Source organism: Cnephaeus nilssonii (genome assembly GCF_951640355.1).
Source record: "Cnephaeus nilssonii genome assembly, chromosome: 22".
NCBI classification, from domain to species: Eukaryota; Metazoa; Chordata; class Mammalia; order Chiroptera; family Vespertilionidae; genus Cnephaeus; species Cnephaeus nilssonii.
The window spans coordinates 15,657,218-15,675,583 of NC_137093.1; the positions used below are offsets into that span (position 1 = coordinate 15,657,218).

Sequence of the window (18,366 nt, forward strand, 5' to 3'; positions counted from 1 at the left end):
GCGCGCAGCAATGACGTAAAGCAGGCTGGCCCGTGGCGGGTCTGGGCGGGGCTCTTGGGAGGTCACGAGGAGACGGGAGGCCAATAGCGCGCAGAGGCGGGGCCCAAAGGGGCCGCTGGCCAATGGGTGAGCTCGTCTGAATGGCCGGCGGCGCGGAGCGATGACGGCTTGAGGGCGGGGCCAGGTTTAAGGGTCGCGCTCAGTGGCCGCGATCCAAAGGACCATGTTTCGCGGGGCGGTGTGGCTCTTGGCAGGTCGAGGCTCTTTGGGCCGGGGGCTAAGCACGCGCAGTGGAGGCTCGACTCCGGGTAAAGTTGAGGACACCGGAGGGTGTCGTGGTTCTGGGGTACCCCCAGTCTCCGGCTGTGTGACGTTCAGGACGTGGGACCCCGGCTCAGGCTGGGAAGACAGCGGGTCAGCTGTCAGAAGGGGCTAAGCGTGCCCCCTGGAGCTTGTAAGGCCAGGACAGGTGTACGGATCCCCGGGTTGTCCTTCTCAGGTGACAGATCCTAGACCGCGCTCTACGTCCGCTCAGCACCAGAATAGGAGACCAGGCTGATCCCCTGGGCGCACGAATGTGCATTAAGTGCTACTCGCGTGTTGCATGCTGTGCTTAGTGTGGTGGCCCGGGAAAGAGGGAAGAAGAAGAGAGGATTCACTATGTTTGCCCTGGAGGTGCCTGAAGTGAAGCCGGGAGAGAGAAGACTTTCTAGACCAGTGCAAGACTGGGTAGTCTCCAGCTAGTGTCATGGTAGACGTACAGGGAGCAGGTGGCTACCGAGATCAGCCCTGAAGGATGTTTACTGGTTCTGGGAAGGTGTGTGTTCCAGGTTCTGGAAAACTGAGCAAAGGTTAGGAGGAGAAAAGAGTATTGTTCCCGTGTAAGGAACTAGCCAAAGCCGTCTAAACAGTTTGAGTAGTAGTAGGAAATATGTGGGAAGGGCAGGGAAGCCCAGATCAAAGAAAGATTCTAATGCTGCTGAACTTTGTATTGGAAACAGTGAGAAGATTTGGAGATTTGTGAGTTAGGTGTTCGTGACAAAGGATTCATTTATTCAAGACTAGAGGCCCGGTGCATGACATTCATGCACTTGGCGGGGGAGGGGAGGTTCCTCAACCTGGCCTGCGCCCTCTCACAGTCCAGAAGCCCTCAGCGGATGTCCCAAAGGACGGCTTAGTGCTGCTGCCACCGCCGCTGCACTCGCCAGCCATCAGCCCAGCTTCTGGCTGAGCGGTGCTCCCCCTGTGGGAGCGCACTGACCAGGGGGCAGCTCCTGCATGGAGCGTCCGCTCCCTGGTGGTCAGTGTGCATCATAGTGACCAGTCATTCCACTGTTCGGTTGATTTGCATATTAGCCTTTTATTATATAGGATATTTATTGAGCATTTAGGATGTGCCAGGTACTCTGCTAGGGTGGAGATTGGGTGGTGAAGAAGGTACACATCGTACAGTATGAAGCTATCACTAATAAACTCAAAGTTGCAAATGCGTTGCATGCTGCAAAAGAGGTTCACAGAGCTGTGAGATGATGTGGCAGGAGAATTCAACATAGTCCAGGGCAGTGGTCACCAACCTTTCGGACCTCGTGGACCACCGGTTGGCGACTGCTGGTCTAGGAGGTCAGAAAAGGCTTCCCTAAGAATATGTTAACTGAGCTGAGACCTAGGGGAAGCAGAGTTAACTCGGCAAAGTGGACCCAGAATTTCAAAACAGAACACTTGTGTCGGTTCCCTGTGATGGGAGGAAGTAAGGTGTCGTCAAGGAAACAAAGGTGGTAGGAGTGTGGGGAGAGGAGAAGGACAAGGCGAGCAGGAACCGGATTGTGTGTTGTCTGCCTGGCAATGTTTACGGGTTTTGGATTTTGTCCTTAGAGTAATGGAAAGCCATTGGAGGGTTTTACGCAAGAGGGGGTGCGATTACATCAGTGTTCAGACAAGGTCAGTCAGGCTACCATGTAGAAAAGAACTGGGGGAGGGTGACAAGAGGGGAATTAGTGGGAGCAGTTAGGAGGCTTTTGCATTAGTCTAGGTGAGAGATTATGGGGGTTCAATCTAGGGCAGTGGTGGCAGAGATAGAAAAAAAGGGGACAGATTGGGGAGATAGGAGGCAAAGTCATCAGAACTTTGTAACATATAGCACATGAATGGAAGTCTGCTGGTGGTGACGGATATGCAGGGTAAGGTACCACTCAGAGGTACCATGCTTCAGAGGTTGCAGCCCCGAGTGTGCGGGGACCTCTTGGTCCAGGAGCCTGGGACTTCCAAGGGGCGATGACAATGCAGTTGAGGTTATGACCTCTGGCTCACCGGAAAGATAGGTGTACACAGGAGATATATATGTGTGTAAGTCACCTATCCTAGGGAGAGAGTATGACTGTTAATTTTAGGAGGTGGAATCTTGAGCAGGCATGATGCATGAAAAGGAAGAGGCTGATGGCATGCAGAACCTACAGCAAAGCTGTGGAATACGGCTGGCTGCACGTTGACCTTATGGGAGGTCAACTCAGTGGGGACTGCCAACTGAGTGTCAATTTAGCCCACCTTTTCCCGTGCCCATCTCCTAACCCCCTACCACCTGCAAAGGAAACGAATGGCTCTCTTTGACCACAACTGCATCCCACAGACTGGACTGAAAAGGTGTCTGAAATGAAGAAGAAGATCCAGTCAGCTCTTCCTGGAGGGGCCTGGAATCCACTGTATGACACCAGCCACCTGCCCCCTGAGCACTCGGATGTCGTGATTGTGGGGGGTGGGGTGCTTGGCCTGTCCGTGGCCTATTGGCTGAAGAGGCTGGAGAAGCCACGAGGTGCCATTAAGGTGCTGGTGGTGGATCGGGACCACACGGTGAGGTCTGGGGTAGGGCAGAGTCATGAGTGGGGCTTGGACTCGGATTGTACTAAGGACTCGGGACAAGGGAAGGGGCGCAAAGACCTCAGTCTTTGGAGGTCTGGAGCGCAGGGACTGTGCTTTGGACCTTGTGGAGCATGAGTCCCAGGTTCATCCTTCAAACTAGGGGCCTTGGCAATAGGTTTTTGCTTTTGAAAGCACATTTCAGTGTTGCATCTTTTGAGATCTCACAGGTCTGGCCAAGAGAATTTGAATTAATACAAACAGCTACCTCAACCCCCTTTAGGTTCCATCCCGCCCCAGGTTTTACACTTAGCTTTTCCTGTTACCTCTGCCAGCCAGCCACGAATCTTTTTTTTTTTTTTCATATATTTCTCTTGATTTCAGAGAGGAAGAGAGAATCAGTGAGAGAGAATCATTGATCAGCTGCCTCCTGCTCGCCCCCCACTGGGGATTGAGCCTGCAACCTGGGCATGTGCCCTTGACTGGAATCTAACCCGGGACCTTTCAGTCCACATGCCAACGCTCTATCCACTGAGCCAACCCAGCCAGGGTCCAGCCACAAATCTTGCTACTTTGGCCATATCCCTCTATTTTCCAATTAGAAGATCAAAAGTCCTGCCCATGGACTTCCAGGCCATTAACATTTTGTATGACTGTGCCCGGCCCTTTGTGGATGACCGACTCTCTTCGCTGTGCGCATCTGCTAATGAGGACTTTTATAACCATTGTCCTCTCTGGGCTGCTGGGTGACTTGCATATGGGTTGATCCATGCAGCTCCTCTTCGATCGCAAACCTGCAAGAAGAACTCCCCTTTAACTTAAGGTTCACCGCTCACAGAATCCATGACAGTCTCTGCTCCTGTGTAACAGGGTACTGGTCTACCTCAGCCTTCCTTGTCTTCCCACAGTATTCCCAGGCCTCTACCGGGCTTTCCGTGGGCGGGATCCGCCAGCAGTTCTCGCTGCCTGAGAACATCCAGCTCTCCCTCTTTTCAGTGGACTTTCTACGGAACATCAATGTACGTGCAGTGAGATTTGGGGGTTGGGGTGGTGTCCCCTCCTTCAGCCCAGAGAGAGGAGGGAAAGCAAGAAGCAGGAGCAGTCGGGCAAGTGGGAATTGGAGCCCTGGTTTTCTTCCCAGTGTGGTGCCGAGAGGAGGCTTAGATCTGGGTGAGGGCCCTGAGTCCTGAGGTTGTGAGTGAGGAGGCCAGGAGCGCTCTCCATCCCTTCTCTAAATCAGCTTCTCTGAGGAGCTTTCTTTGCACGTAGGAGTACCTGGCGGTGGTCAATGACCCTCCCCTGGACGTCCAGTTCAACCCCTCAGGGTACCTTTTGCTGGCCTCAGAAAAGGATGCTGCAATCATGGAGAACAACGTGAAAGTGCAGAGGTGGGTGCCTGGCACGGCCTCGGAATCGCCTCCCAGCCACATGCAGGCAGTAAGCCCGAAGCCACGAAGGAGCTGATGAGACAGGTCCCCGCCCCTTGGGAACTCAGTCGGGAAAGGCAGGCACATGCAGAACTTCAAGGCCCTGTGCCAGGGCTGTGAAACAGACACGGACAAAGTGCTGCTGGTGGGTCCTGCATTGCTGGATAAGAACCACCTAGGACACGCCCCAGACTTGATAAATCAGAATCTCTAGGGAGGGGCCCAGGAATCCGCAGGCATTCCCTGTAAGAGCCAGATAGTAAGTATTTTAGGCTTTGCAGGCCATACAGTCTCTATTGCAATCACTCAACTTGCAATCGAAGCACAAAAGCAGCGCTAAAAAAAATAAGTAAATGCATGAGTATGGCTCATGTACAGAAATAGGCTACAGGTCGGATATGGCAGCCCTGCCCTCAGTGATAACCATGGTCAGTCAAGAGCAGGCATCTCCAACAAACACGTCTCCAAGTCTCACGCGTGACATCAGGTGATGTCCTAACTGCTTCACAGGTAATAACTCATTTGATCATCAGAACATCCCCATTTTACATGTGGGGAAATCGAGGCACAAGGCGCTAGGGAGTGGTGGCTGGGAGTGAAACCAGGCCTTCTGGCTTAGGAGTATGTTCTTGGAGCACCATGTTGTAGCCTTTGGGCAACACAATTCCAGAGGAGGTGGCTGAGCTAGTGGGTGCGATTGTCTCAGGAGGTGGGCAAGAGGCTGTCCCAGGTAGAGCCGAGCGAACAGCGACTCACCCTGTTGTGAAAGGACATGGAATAGTTAGGGGATGACAAGGGATTCAGGCTGTGCAGCCAACGGCCACTAGGGTGCAGGAAAGGAAGAAGCGGTCAGATGCTGAAGAGCCCAGGAGACTTGTCCCTCATCCATTCAGCAAGGAGAGAAAATTGGGGAGTTTGGGACAGAGAAGGGGCATAAATGAGGTAGAATCCCCACTTGTGGAGTGGGGTCTGTACTGCTCCCTCTCTGCACGCTCATCCTCACTAACACACACACAGACACACGTGTTTCTCTCAGGCAGGAAGGAGCCCAAGTGTGTCTGATGTCTCCGGAGCAGCTGCGGAACAAGTTTCCCTGGATTAACACAGACGGCGTGGCCTTGGCGTCTTACGGTGAGGCTGGCTCGCAGAGGGCATCGGGCTGTGGGCACCTCGGGTGGGAAGCCTCGGCACCCTGCAGCCACGTCCCTGAGCAACGCCTCCCTCTGGCCAGCAGGGCCTCCCCAGGCCATGCCAGCTCTGTTCTTCCGCGGGATTGGACTCAGTGCAGTCCGTCAGCTTGACTTTCCCCAGCTTACGAGCCCGAAGAAGAGTTGAGGGTGCGGGAAACAATAGGAGAGGAGGGCTCTCAGCCCTCTTCATAGTCCTCTTCTTCCCTCACAGGGTTGGAGGGTGAAGGTTGGTTTGACCCCTGGTGTCTGCTCCAGGGGCTTCGGCGAAAGGTCCAGTCCCTAGGGGTCCATTTCTCCCAGGGAGAGGTGACACGTGAGTCTGCACCCCTTGCCCACTGCTCATATCCTTTGCCATCCAGGGCGCAGGCCTAGACTATGTCTTAGCCTTACTCACAGGCTGAGCAAGGGTTGGTGGGGGAAGGGGCTTCTCCCCTGAGGTCTGGTCCTGGGCATCCTGACTCCAGCTGCTGACTAGGCTGCTTCCGACTCGTGATTGGCTAGAAGGTTTCAGTGCTCTCCTGCCCTGAGTGCGGCCAAGTTCATCCCCATTACCCTGTTTGCTGCAGGGTCTGGGAAACGCCCAGCCTTCCAGTTCCTTTCCCTAGGAAACCGGAACCCCCATCTCCTTCCTCTCCAAGGCCTCGAGGGCTTATTTCATTTTCTTTCTCCTGCAGGTTTCATCACTTCATCTAGCCACATGCAGACCTGGAGTGGGAAAGAGGTGACTATGAAAAAGATCCATGAAGTCCATGTAAGTTCCCAGCCTGCGCAACTTCCTCACCAGAGTGGAGGGAGGGATGAGAAAGGTGACGACTGTCGCTTGGAACGTCAACCCACTTCCAGGAAGAAATGTTCCTCTCCTGGTGGCCAGCGTATGGGCCAGGCCCTGCCTCCCTCCCCATCTGTGCCTGCAGGTGAAGATGGACCACAGCCTGGAATACCAGCCTGTGGAATGTGCCATCGTGATCAATGCCGCAGGGGCCTGGTCTGGGCAAATAGCAGAGCTGGCTGGGATTGGGAAGGGGCCGCCTGGCACCCTCGAGGGCACCAAGCTACCTGTGGAGCCGAGGAAAAGGTGACGTCCCCCAGGGCAGCTGAGGAGGATGGTGAGAGGAGGAGAGAAACAATACAAAAGGTTGTTAAGCCCGGCCGGCGTGGTTCAGTGGTTGAGCGTCAACCTATGAACCAGGAGGTCATGGCTCGATTCCTGGTTAGAGCACATACCCGGGTTTCAGGTTCGATCCCTAGTGTGGGGCATGCAGGAGGCAGCTCGTCAGTGATTCTCTCTCATCATTGATGTTTCCATCTCTTACCCCTCTCCCTCCCCTCTCTGAAATCAATAAAAATATATTAAAAAAGAAAAAATGGTTGTTTAGTCGGAGGAGGGAAGAGTTGCTGTTCCCGCCACTTTCTAACCCACCTGGTTATGGCAGGTACGTGTATGTCTGGCACTGCCCCGAGGGACCAGGCCTGGAGACTCCGTTCGTGGCAGACACCAGTGGAGCCTATTTCCGCCGGGAAGGATTAGGCCACAACTACTTGGGTGGCTGCAGCCCCACCGAGGTAAGCTAAGTGGGGTCGGTGCTTGGGAGAGGACAGCCCAGTTGTCATTAAAGAGTCAGGCTTTGGGGAGGGCCAGTGCTGTTACTGATGTGGCTGGGCTTTCAAGATGTTTTGTTTTGTTTTGTAATATATTTTTATTGATTTCAGAGAGGAAGGAAGAGGGAGAGAGAGATAGAAACATCCATGATGAGAGAGAATCATGGATCAGCTGCCTCCTGCAAGTCCCCCACTGGGGATTGAGCCCACAACCCGGGCATGTGCCCTTGACTGGAATCAAACCTGGGACCTTTCAGTTCGCAGGCCGACGCTCCATCCACTGAGCCAAACCAGCTAGGGCTTTCACATTTTGATTGGGATCTCTCATCCCTATCCCCCACCCACCTTGATTAAAGAGGCCAGTGAGCTCTGGCTCTGTCCTTGTATCGCCACCTCTCACCCCAGGAGGAGGAACCGGACCCGGGGAACCTGGAAGTGGACCATGATTTCTTCCAGGACAAGGTGTGGCCCCATTTGGCCCAGAGAGTACCCGCTTTTCAGAGTCTGAAGGTAACTAGGAGACATGACATTGGAGCATCTCGGGCCCATCTATCTACCTCACAACTGCTAAGGACTCTGTGGGTCTAAGGACCCATGCTGTCAAACCCTTCAGCAGTGGTAGAGGGTGCTGATGCCTGACCAGGAGGGGGGTGGCTGCCCGGGCGGCCTTCCTGAGAACCCCAGCCTCTCGTGCACCTGCAGGTTCGGAGCGCTTGGGCCGGCTATTACGACTACAACACCTTTGACCAGAATGGCGTGGTGGGCCCCCACCCCCTGGTCGTCAACATGTACTTTGCCACAGGCTTCAGTGGCCATGGGCTCCAGCAGGCCCCCGCCGTGGGGCGAGCTGTGGCCGAGATGGTGCTACAGGGCCAGTTCCAGACCATCGACCTGACCTCCTTCCTCTTCAGCCGCTTTTACTTGGGAGAGAAGGTCGAAGAGCGCAACATCATCTGAGCCTGTAAGCTCTTCTCGGCCCCACTTCCCCATCTGTCACCCCTGTCAAAGCCTGGCCCATGTTCACGTCCTCCTCCCCAGCATCATGCCAAGAGCTCCTCCATCCTCTTCTCATCCAGGTGGTTCTGTCCCCATGTGGCTGGGCAGGTGGGCAGGCTGCAGGCTCCGAGGTTCTGCGCCTGAGGCCCAGGCTGACAGAATGAGGGAGCAGGACCCTGGGACTGATCCCTGGCCCAGGCTGATGCTGCCCACCAAGGCGGTCCAGCTGGACAGAATGCCTCAGGGGTCCTGAGCCCCAGGCCCAGAGCTGGCTCCCTCCTGGCACCAACCAGAAAGATCACCGCTGCCCCTCTTCGCAGAGCCCAGGCAGGGAGCATGCCGGAGCAGCTGGCCCCAATTTATTATCAATCAATAAATGTGATGAACTCCTTCCTGTCCGTTTTCTGTCCCTTCCTCTCTTCACCCCCTGGCAGGTGCTTTTGAAGTGCCCGCTAGCCTTTGACCACAGGTTGGGAGAAGCACAGCCTCCCCGTCCTCCCAGGAGCATTTTTTTTTTTAAATCCTCACCCGAGGATATTTTCCCATTGCTTTTTAGAGATAGTGGAAGGGAGAGAAAGAGAGAAAAATATCAGTGTGAGAGAGACACATCAGTTCGTTGCCTCCTGTACAGACCCAGACCAGGGCCCTGGGGGGAGTCAGGGGGAGGAGCCTGCAATCGAGGTATGTGCCCTTGACCAGAGTCAAACCCAGAATGCTTGGATTCACAGGCTGATGTTCTAGCCACTGAGCCAACCCAGCTAGGGCCCCAGGAGCGTTCTTAAATCCTCGTTGGCAAGCCAGTGCCTCCTTTTCCCACCTTCCTGCAGGGTTGTGGTTGTAGAGGGAAGGGATGTGTTCATTCCTCTGCAGTATTTATTCAGCTTCAACTGTTGGCCGGGTCTAGGGCTACCCATTTGAGATACACCAGCAGGCAAACCTAAAGGATGAGCAGCTTCACAAAGTGAATGCAGGGGGAGTGGGAAGGGGGGGTGGTTCCAGGCTGATGGAAAACCATATACAGAGGCCTGGGACCAAGAATTAGCAAGCTTCCAGGGACTGGCTGGATCGCGATTTGTCCTAACAGGATCATGGAGTGAGAGAAGAGGTACATCTGGGCCCGGGGCTGAAGAGCCGTGCTGTGGCGCTCTGTCATTCTGTGGGCAGGGGCCACTGGAGGGTTTTCAATAGGGAAACCACATGATCCGATTTTCCTTTTAGCAAAGTCATCCTGCCCACCCTGATGTCAAAGCAAGAGGCCGGGTGGAAGGCTGCCCACACCCCAGGAGCAGCTGTGGTCCATCCACGAAGCTACAGTAGCAACACGAAATTGGGTCAAGTAAGGCTTCCTTCTCTGCCCTGGGCAGCTGGGTGGCTGTCATGCCGTTCATGGAGATGAGGAAGGCCCGGGAGGAGATGCGAGGGGCAAAGGTTTGGGGCATGTGGAGCTAGGAGTGCCTGCAGGACGCCTGTAGAGATGTCTATCAGGGACTTTATTGTGGCCTCAGATGGTCTGGGCTGAGGTAGCGATGTGGACACCGCGGGAGAGGATGGTATCAGCACAGGACGTGAGAAGAGTGGGGCACCAAGGGGTGAACCAAAGAAGAGGCCGCTGAGGAGGTGGCCAGAGGCAGAAGAAAAGCCAGGAGGGCGAGGGGTCCGGCAGAGGAGGGATGGTCAGCGGTGTAAGTGCACGTGGGGCTGGATGCAGCCCAAGTAGGTCAGGGGGACCTCCGAGGGCCGTTCTGGAGGAAGTGCAGCTCGGGGTCTGAGGTGTGGGCCGCGTTCAGAAGGGAGAAGTGAGTGGGAGTGGTGACCGCTAGTACAGTGCCCTCACCCCAGGGTCCTTTGGAGAGAAGAATGAAGCAAAGGATGGCAGTGGGTCTCACGGATCATCTGGGTGAGGGAGGGTGGTGAGGGCAGATGTGCTGCCAGTGAATAACATTAGAAGGCCCTGGGGGTGCGGGGTGAAGAGCCAGGAAGAGGAAGGACAAGAAGGAAATTGCCAGGGGCATGGGGACAAGGAGGAACTTGCAAGGGGCATGGGGCCAAGGAGGAACTTGCCCGGAGTGTGGGGATAGGGGCCTTCACGTCAAACCTGACACCCCTGTTAACCCGGTGAGGTAGGGTCTTTAGGTGCCCAGTAGGCACTCGCCCTTCAGGACAGACACCCCATCTGTGGGTCAGAGGAAAAAGGCTCCACACTCCCAGCTACTTCCATGGAGAGGACAAAGGAGCTTATTAAGGCGCTGGAGAACCCTCTCTTCCCCCGCCGGGCTGTATTCAGGGGCTGGGAGAGGACTGTGCTCTTCACTGCATCGGTGTCACTAGTAAACTGTGCGAAGGATGGGGACCAAGCCTTCCCCTCAGCGCAGCACTGAGCTATCGAGTGTTCACCTGGGTGCCTCTGCAGGTGTGGGCTCCGTGTTCACCTGGGTGCCTCTCGGCTCTGTTTGGAGCCCGAAGACGGGCCCCGGCCTCGGGGAATCTTCAGTCCAATGCCAGGGCTGAGCCGTGGGCGCACAAGCTCCGAATAGCACCGGTGCAGCGGGAATTGGGGGAGGGCGGCGGGAAGGGAGGGTGAAGAAGGGTTTCCCTGCACAAGCTACCAGGGCGCTGCGGGCAGAGCCGGGAGGAGGCGGGCGGGCGCCGAGGGACTCTCCTCCCCGAGGCTGCGGGTCTTCCTGGTGGGCCAAGGGCTCATCGGCAAGCTTCTGCCCAAGTGGCGACCCGGTGGGTGCCCGGGAGCCCGCTAGCCTCGCACCGCGGGGCCCAGGGCGGGGCGCAGCCTGGCACTTCCGGGGGCGGGGCAGTGCCCTGGCCGCGCCTCACTTCCCCTCGGGCCGAGGCGGGCGCCGGAGCTCACACTGCACCGCCCGCCCGCACCGCCTGCACCGCAGCCCGGCCCCGCGTAGGTGAGCGCCCCGAGCAGGTGCGGGGGACGGCGGGGAGGCAGCCGGAGCAGGGCGGGGTCCAGGGAGGGAGGCGGCCCTGGAGTGGGCAGGACCCGCGTCCCGCCCTCTGCCCCGCGCTCGACCCAGCCCCGGGCAGGGCACACCTGCCGATCCAGCGCCTCCCTCCCTCCTGCCCCTCCACCTGCTGCCTCGGGCGCCCAGAGCGAGAGCGGGCGTGGGGTGCAAAGGGCCTCCGAGACAGCTGTCACTCACCCTCCCGTCGCCAAGAGGCTGGTCCAGGGAGCCCGCCCTGCTGGAGCCGGGGAGGCGGGCCCGGCTGGGCGGTTGTTTCTCCCTCGGACCCCACAGCCTCTCCCTCTGCTCTCCCCAGGGCCTTTCTGGCCGCGTTTCCGCAGGAACGTGGCTTTCTTAGGGTAGCGACCTGTCAGGCGTTCCTTCCAGAGTCATCCAGCCAACCTCTACCATGGGCTGGGCACCGTGGGACGTGCTAGTGACCTGGACATTGACCTGGACAGAGTCAGTCCTCCTCCTGGCAATGAGAGATCAAAGCCCACCCTCAGGGAGGGGCCGTTCTGCAGCTCACCCAGGGGTAACCCAGGGTCAGGAATCACCCACCGTCGCAGGAAGCCACGTCCAGTTGTTGTTTTTTTAAGCTTTTGAGAAATTGCACAGATCGTAAGCGTACGTCTTACCCAGTTTCCACACTGAACCTTTCCTGTGCAGCTTGCATCCGGAATCAGTAAAAGTGCTCGCTCCCCGGAGGCCTCTCACACCCGCTTCCAATCGCTACTTCCGCCTGGCATCTCCACTGACCTGCCTGCCAACCCCATAAAGTAGTTTCACTTCGTTTTGAACTTTTGATAACTGGAATCCCGTGTCATGTCCTTTTTTTTGCGTATGGCACGTGAGCTTCCCCCGCGTTTCCTGGGGCAGTAAGCCGTGGGTTCTCACTGATGTGTAACGCTGCACTGGTACAGAGAGACCACAGTTTATTTCTACAACCGGACACTTGGATTGATGGACATGGGTTTTGTCTCTCCAACCCCCCCCCCTCCCCTCCCACGTTTGGGGTTATTTTAAATAGTGCTGCGAAGAATTGTTGTGTTTGTCTTTCGGTGTAAGCACTTACGCTGGGCTTGTTCCTAGAGTGAAGTGCTGGGTGTGTACGGTGTCAGCTTTCTATATGGTGCCAAACAGTTTTTCAGGCTGCTCACTCCGATTTACCTGTCTCCCTGCAGCGTGTGAGTTCCTCTTCCTCCACATCCCGACCAATACTTGACATTGTCTCTCTTTCATAGAAGCCATGAGTTGGGGTTGCTTTGAGGGTGTTTTAGTTTTCTTAATATACTTTTATTGATTTCGAAGAGGAAGGGAGCGGGAGAAAGAGAGAGAGAAACATCAATGATGAGAGGGAATCATGGATCAGCTGCCTCCTGCACGCCCCATACTGGGAATAGAGCCCGCAACCCTGGCATGCGCTCTGACTGGGAATTGAACTGTGGCTTGGTTCCTAGGTTGAGGCTCAACCACTGAGCTACACCTGCTGGGCTGCATTGAGGTTTGAATTTGCATTTCACTGATGACTGATGCCTTGTGCATGTTTTCATATGTCTGCTGGCCATTTGGAGTTCCTTTTTGTGAAGTGTCTGTTCAGTTCTTCCACCCATTTTTCTAATAGATTTTCTCTCTTTTTCTTACTAGTTTGTAAGAGCTCTTAAATATTCTGAATGTAAGATATTTATTGGCTATGTAATTTTAAAATATCTTTTTTTTTCTCTCAAAAGATTGCCTTTTCACTCTCGTAATAATGTCTTCTGATGAACAGAAGTTTTTCATTTTAATGTTGTCCAATTTGTTGTTTCTCTCTATGGTTGTATTATTTAAGTCCAATTTGAAAAGGTATTTTGCTTCTGGGGTAGGGGTGGAGCATGAAACGGGTGAAGGGGGTCAAAAGGTACAAACTTCTAGTTATAAACTAAATAAATCATGAGGCTATAATGTATAGCTTGAGGATATAATGTACAATATAGTTAACAATACTGTATTATGTATTTGAAAGTTGCTAAGAGAATAGACTTAAAAGTTCTAATCACAAGAAAGCAAAACTGTAACTATGTATGGCGACATAAGTAGACTTACTGTGACAATCGTTTCACAATATATGGATACGGAAAGGGTATGTCAGAAAAAATATTGCTAAGAAAAATGTCATAGATTTTACTGCCTATGTTTTCCTCTGGGAGTTTTATGTTTTCAAATCTTACATATAAGTCTTTAATTCATTTGAGTTTATTCTTGTGTATGGTGTAAGAATGTGGTTTTAGTTTTATTTTTTAAATGTATCTGTCCAATTTTCCCAGCACCATTTATTGAATAGACTGTCTTTACCCCATTGTATGTTCTTGCCTCTGTTGTCATATATTAATTGGCCATATAGGCATGGGTCTACTTATGGGCTCCCTGTTCTGTTCCACTGATCTATGTGTCTGTGTTTATGCCAGTACTATGCTGTTTTCATTGAAGTATCGTTTGATATTAGATAGCATAATGCCTCCAACTTTGTTCTTCTTTCTCAAGATTGCTCTGGCTATTTGGAGTCTTTTTCGGTTCAATATAAATTTTTGGATTATTTGTTCTAGTTCTGTGAAAAATACTATTGGTATTCTCATTGGAGTTGCATTGAATCTATTGATTGCTTTGGGTAGTATGGACATTTTGATGATGTTAATTCTCCCTATTCATGAACATGGTATATGCTTTCATTTATTTGTATCATCTTCAATTTCTTTCTTCAGTGTCTTATAATTTTTTTGAGTAGAGGTTTTTTTTACTGCCTTGGTTAGATTTATTCCTAGATATTTTATTTTATTTCATTTTTTATGGGAATGTTTCTTAGTTCCTCTTTCTGTTAGTTCATTATTGGTGTATAAAAATGCAACCAAATTCTGAATATTTTGTATCCTGCTACTCTACTGAATCAGTTTATTAATTCTAGTAGGTTTTGTGTGTGTGTGTGTGGCATCTTAAGAGTTCTCTCTACATAAAGTATCATGTCATCTGCAAATAAAGGCAGTTTCACGTCTTCTTTTCCAATTTGGATACGTTTTATTTCTTTTTCTTATCTCATTGCTGTGGCTAGGATTTCCAGTACTGTGTTGAATAAGAGTGGTAAAAGTGGACATCCCTGTGTACTTCCTAATCTTAAGCGAAATGCTTTTAGTTTTCCCCCATTGCATATGATGTTAGCTGTGTGTGTGTCATATATGGCCTTTATTATGTTCAGGTATGTTCCATTCCCACTTTGTTGAGAGTTTTTATTATAAGTGGGTCCTGGATCTTGTGAAATTCTTTTTCTTCATCTGTTGACATGACCATATGAATTTTACCCTTCATTTTGTTTATGTGGTACATTATATTAATTGATTTGCATCCCAGGAATAAATCCCACTTGATCATGGTGTATGATATAAAAAAATGGGTTTATTGATTTTAGAGAGAAAGAAGAATGAGTAGGGAGAGAGAAACATCAATTTGTGGTATGGTCTTTTTAATGTATTGCTGAATTCAATTTGCTAATATTTTGTTGAGGATTTTTGCATCTGTGTTCATCAGGAATATTGGACTATAATTTTCTTTCTTTGCAGTGTCTTTATCTGGTTTTAGAATCAGGATAATGCTGGCCTCATAAAATGAGATTGGGAATCTTCCCTCCTCTTGAATTTTTTGGAATAGTTTAAGAAGGACAGGTGTTAATTCTTCTTTGAATGTTTGGTAAAATTCACCTGTGAAGTCATCCAGTCCAGGATTTTTTATTTGTTGGGAGTTTATGACAACTGTTTAAATTTCATTGGTTGAAATCGGTCTGTTCAGATTTACTGTTTCTTCTTGATTCAGTCTTTGAAGATTGTATGTTTTTAAGAATTTGTCCATTTCTCCCAGATTGTCCAGTTGTTGACATATAATATAACCCTTTGTATTTCTGTGGTGTCATTTCTGATTTTATTTGAGTTCTCTCTCTCTCTCTCTCTCTCTCTCTCTCTCTCTCTCTCGATAAGTCTGGTTAAAGATTTATTAATCTTGTTATGTTGTTTATCTCTGCAACAAACCAACTCTTGATTTCATTTATCTTTTGTTGTTGTTGTTTCACTGAGCTTTTGTAATTTTTAATTTAGACTATTTCATTTGTTTCCACTCTGATCTTTATTATTTTCTTCCTTCTACTCACTTTGAAATTTGTTGGGTTTTTTAAAGTTCCTTTAGGTGTAAGGTTAGATTGTTTATTTGAAAATTTTCTTGTTTCTTGAAGTAGGCCTGTATTGCTATGAATTTCCCTCTTAGGACTGCTTTTGCTGTTTCCCATAGATTTTTGGGTTGTTGTGTTATCATTTTCATTTGTCTCAACGTATCTTTTGATTTCTTTCTTGATCTCATTGTTAACCAACTCATTGTTTTATAGCATATTATTTAGCCTCAGTGTGTTTCTGGTTTTTTCTTGTAATTAATTTGTAGTTTCATACTATTCTTGTAGGAAAAGATGCCTGATATGATTTCAGTCTTTTTAGATTTATTGAGACTTGTTTTGTGTCCTAACATCTGGTCTGTCCTGGAAAATGTTCCTTGTGCACTTGGACAGAATGTATATTCTGCTTCTTTGGGGTGAAATGTTCTGAAAATATCAATTAAACTCATCTGGTGTAATGTGTCCTTTAAGGTCTTGGTTTCCTTGTTGATTTTCTGTCTGAAAGATCTAGCCATTGATGTCAATGCGATGTTGAAATCCCCTACTATGACTCTATTACTGTCTATCTCTCCCTTTATGTCTATCAAGATTTGCTTTATATATTTAGATGCTCCTATGTTGGGTGCATAAAATATCTTCTTCTCTGCTTGGAAACTATGTCTCCCAAATCTCAATATGTGACTATAGCTAAATCTTGTAAAGATTAAAGCATATTTGAGAGTAATAAATAGCTCCACAGCCTCAGCTGTGCAAGAACTGAAAAGTAACCAGGAAGGCGTGGTGGGGCTTTAGGCTCCAGGAACTAGCCAGTGTGTGTGGCTTATGGAACCTGCGGTCTTGCCCAATTATCCTCTGTCAAAGATGGTGTTATTTCCTGTGTTTAAACTTTTCCATAATGTTAGTCACCAGGGCTTCTACCGACCCACTTCCAGTGGCCTATGCTGTTGGGCAACTGGATTTTTTTCTTAACCAAGCAATGAAAAAAGGCAATTTCCCCAAATCAGCACGTATAGCCAGAAGGTCAAGTCATTTTATAAAATGAAACACTGGAACTTTTAAATCTACATCTATTGAGTAGATTAGAGTATTAGATTAATTTTTCATCTTTAGGCTATCATTAAAATATCAAATGATTCTCCAGTTTAAGTATATGATGGCCAAGTAACACATTTTAAATTCCAACAAAAGCCCTGACCGGTTTGGCTCAGGGGATAGAGCGTCAGCCTGCGGACTGAAGGGTCCCAGGTTCGATTCCGGTTAAGGGCATGTACCTTGGTTGCAGGCACGTCTCCAGTAGGGGGTGTGCAAGAGGCAGCTGATCGATGTTTCTCTCCCATTGATGTTTCTAACTCTCTATCCCTCTCCCTTCCTCTCTATAAAAAATCAATAAAATATATTTAATAAAATAAAATAAATTCCAACAAAAATTACTTGAATACTATAAAACCAAGTGACAATAGTTTACTACTGGGAGGAAAAGGGATATACTGGCCGGTTGAACTGAAAATGTCGACAGACAGTAACCCCTAAGCAGGAAAAGGATTTCAAAACCTGCCAGTGGTTATCAGGCGTCAGCCCAGCACTAGGCTGAAACCCAGAGAGAATGTTAGCAGGGGAAGAAACACATACAGATGTGTACCTGTCCGTGTCCTTTTTGCCGGGCTTAGCAGCTAACAGCTTTTCTCTTTCAAGTATGTCTCTGATTCCTGCACCCAAGCCACCTTCTCTTTCTGCCCCCTTGTTACTGCAGTTCAAGTTCTTTTTTTTTTTTTTTTGAACATTGATATATTTTCATGAATCAACAGTCCCTGTTATCTTACAGTCATCAGCTTCACGTAGGGGTGTTTAGCATTTAACAATGGACAAAGCATTGTTGTCCAACTAGAATGGTGTCCTTTACATTTTGAAACCCCTTATTTCAGTGTGTCTAATACAATTTGCTTCTCTGTAAGGTCCCAGAGAGTTTGTTTTGACCTTTGCAGATTCAGCAAAGAGTGAGGCGAGGAAGCAGCCCTCTTCCTGTTGCTCCAGAGCTGTAGGGCCAAGCTCCCCACCAGCCCTCCATCTCTGCCTCTGGCTCGGACCCAGGCAGGCTCTGCCCCACAGGGAGTCCCCCCAGAAACCTAGGCTGAGAAAACCTCTGCCATCAGGGACATCCTGGGCATCGTGGTGGGAAGAGAACGTGGCAAGTCGCCCATCTAAGGTGTTCTTGGTCCTTTGCATTTCCATATAAATTTAGAAGCAGTTGGACAATCCCTCCGCCACCCCGCCCCCAAAACCACAACCCTTCTGGAATGAGGGACAGCGTTGATCTAAATATCAGTTTGGCAAAAACCGATGACACTATTGAGTCTTCTAAACCATGAGCATAGTCTATCCCTCCAGTACCTAGATGATTTTAAATACATACTATCCCACTGTTTTCTGAGCACCATGTGCCGTATACCATTAGTCCTTTGCATAAATTATCTCATAAACTTCACAACAATGCTGAGAAGCAGGTTCTGGTATAATTGCCAAAGGCCACAGTGAATAAAAGGTGAGAACCCAGGCCCTGGGCCTGCACAAGCTGCAGTCTTCTCCACTATGTGGCCTTGCCTCCCTGAGCTGACCGCTGAGGGAGGGAGGAGGGGATGTTGAGAGGAGGGAGAGAGGGCGTGGTGGTGGGTGGATGGAAGAAGTTATCCCAGGGAAGGCCGACTTAGAGGAAAAGTTTCTCAAGGCTTCTTACCTGTGTTCCCTCTCTTCTGCCCAGCATCTGCCTACCTGGATACAAAATGACTTGTCCACATAGCAATTGTGCTTCTCCCATTTCAGCATTTACACCGGAAGTCCCTATAAAGAGCTACCTGCCAGCTGTCCTTCCCCAGCTGCCGGATGCACTCCAGGCCAGGTGGAGCGGAGAGCTGTCCCTGCTGGTCATGCCGAACCCATCTGTGAGTCTCACCACACCACACCACACAGACTTGGGTTTATCTAATCAGCCCCAGTCACAGTGGCATCTCTCCCCTGTGGGTTGAGGGACCATCCGGAGATTGAAACTCTGTCGGGCATCGGGAGAGAAAGACCATCAGAGCCCGCCCGCTGGGGCTGAGAGTAAGGTAAGTGACCGTCTCTCTCTGTCTCTTGCAGGATGGCTGTCTCATGAGGTC

General features: G+C 50.5%; 1 protein-coding gene across 4 annotated transcripts; it reads left to right on the plus strand.

Moving 5' to 3' along the window:
- The first annotated feature begins 197 nt into the window (after positions 1 to 197).
- FOXRED1 (FAD dependent oxidoreductase domain containing 1) lies at positions 198 to 18,366 on the plus strand. Of its 4 annotated transcripts, XR_013813053.1 has the most exons (14): positions 198 to 308; positions 2,624 to 2,844; positions 3,759 to 3,869; positions 4,120 to 4,238; positions 5,314 to 5,408; positions 5,679 to 5,780; positions 6,142 to 6,218; positions 6,382 to 6,542; positions 6,901 to 7,030; positions 7,472 to 7,576; positions 7,769 to 8,027; positions 9,281 to 9,398; positions 18,032 to 18,150; positions 18,347 to 18,366. XR_013813053.1 is itself a non-coding variant. In XM_079763001.1 (12 exons), the coding sequence occupies exons 1-11, from the start codon at positions 224 to 226 to the stop codon at positions 8,021 to 8,023; spliced, it is 1,461 nt and encodes a 486-aa protein (XP_079619127.1). In that variant the 5' UTR covers positions 198 to 223; the 3' UTR covers positions 8,024 to 8,027; positions 8,143 to 8,442. The 4 variants fall into 4 exon arrangements, 3 of the variants coding, with proteins under 3 accessions (XP_079619127.1, XP_079619126.1, XP_079619128.1); XM_079763001.1 differs by lacking the exons at positions 9,281 to 9,398; positions 18,032 to 18,150; positions 18,347 to 18,366 and adding an exon at positions 8,143 to 8,442; XM_079763000.1 differs by lacking the exons at positions 9,281 to 9,398; positions 18,032 to 18,150; positions 18,347 to 18,366 and having other exon boundaries at positions 7,769 to 8,442.

What these genes read in the sequence shown, in the direction of transcription:
- FOXRED1 (XM_079763000.1), top strand. Translation starts at nt 224, where the DNA reads ATGTTTCGCGGGGCGGTGTGGCTCTTGGCAGGTCGAGGCTCTTTGGGC. An exon ending in CTCCCAGGGAGAGGTGACAC is followed by an intron (nt 5,781 to 6,141) that starts GTGAGTCTGCAC and finishes TTTCTCCTGCAG; the next exon opens with GTTTCATCACTTCATCTAGC. An exon ending in AAAAGATCCATGAAGTCCAT is followed by an intron (nt 6,219 to 6,381) that starts GTAAGTTCCCAG and finishes CTGTGCCTGCAG; the next exon opens with GTGAAGATGGACCACAGCCT.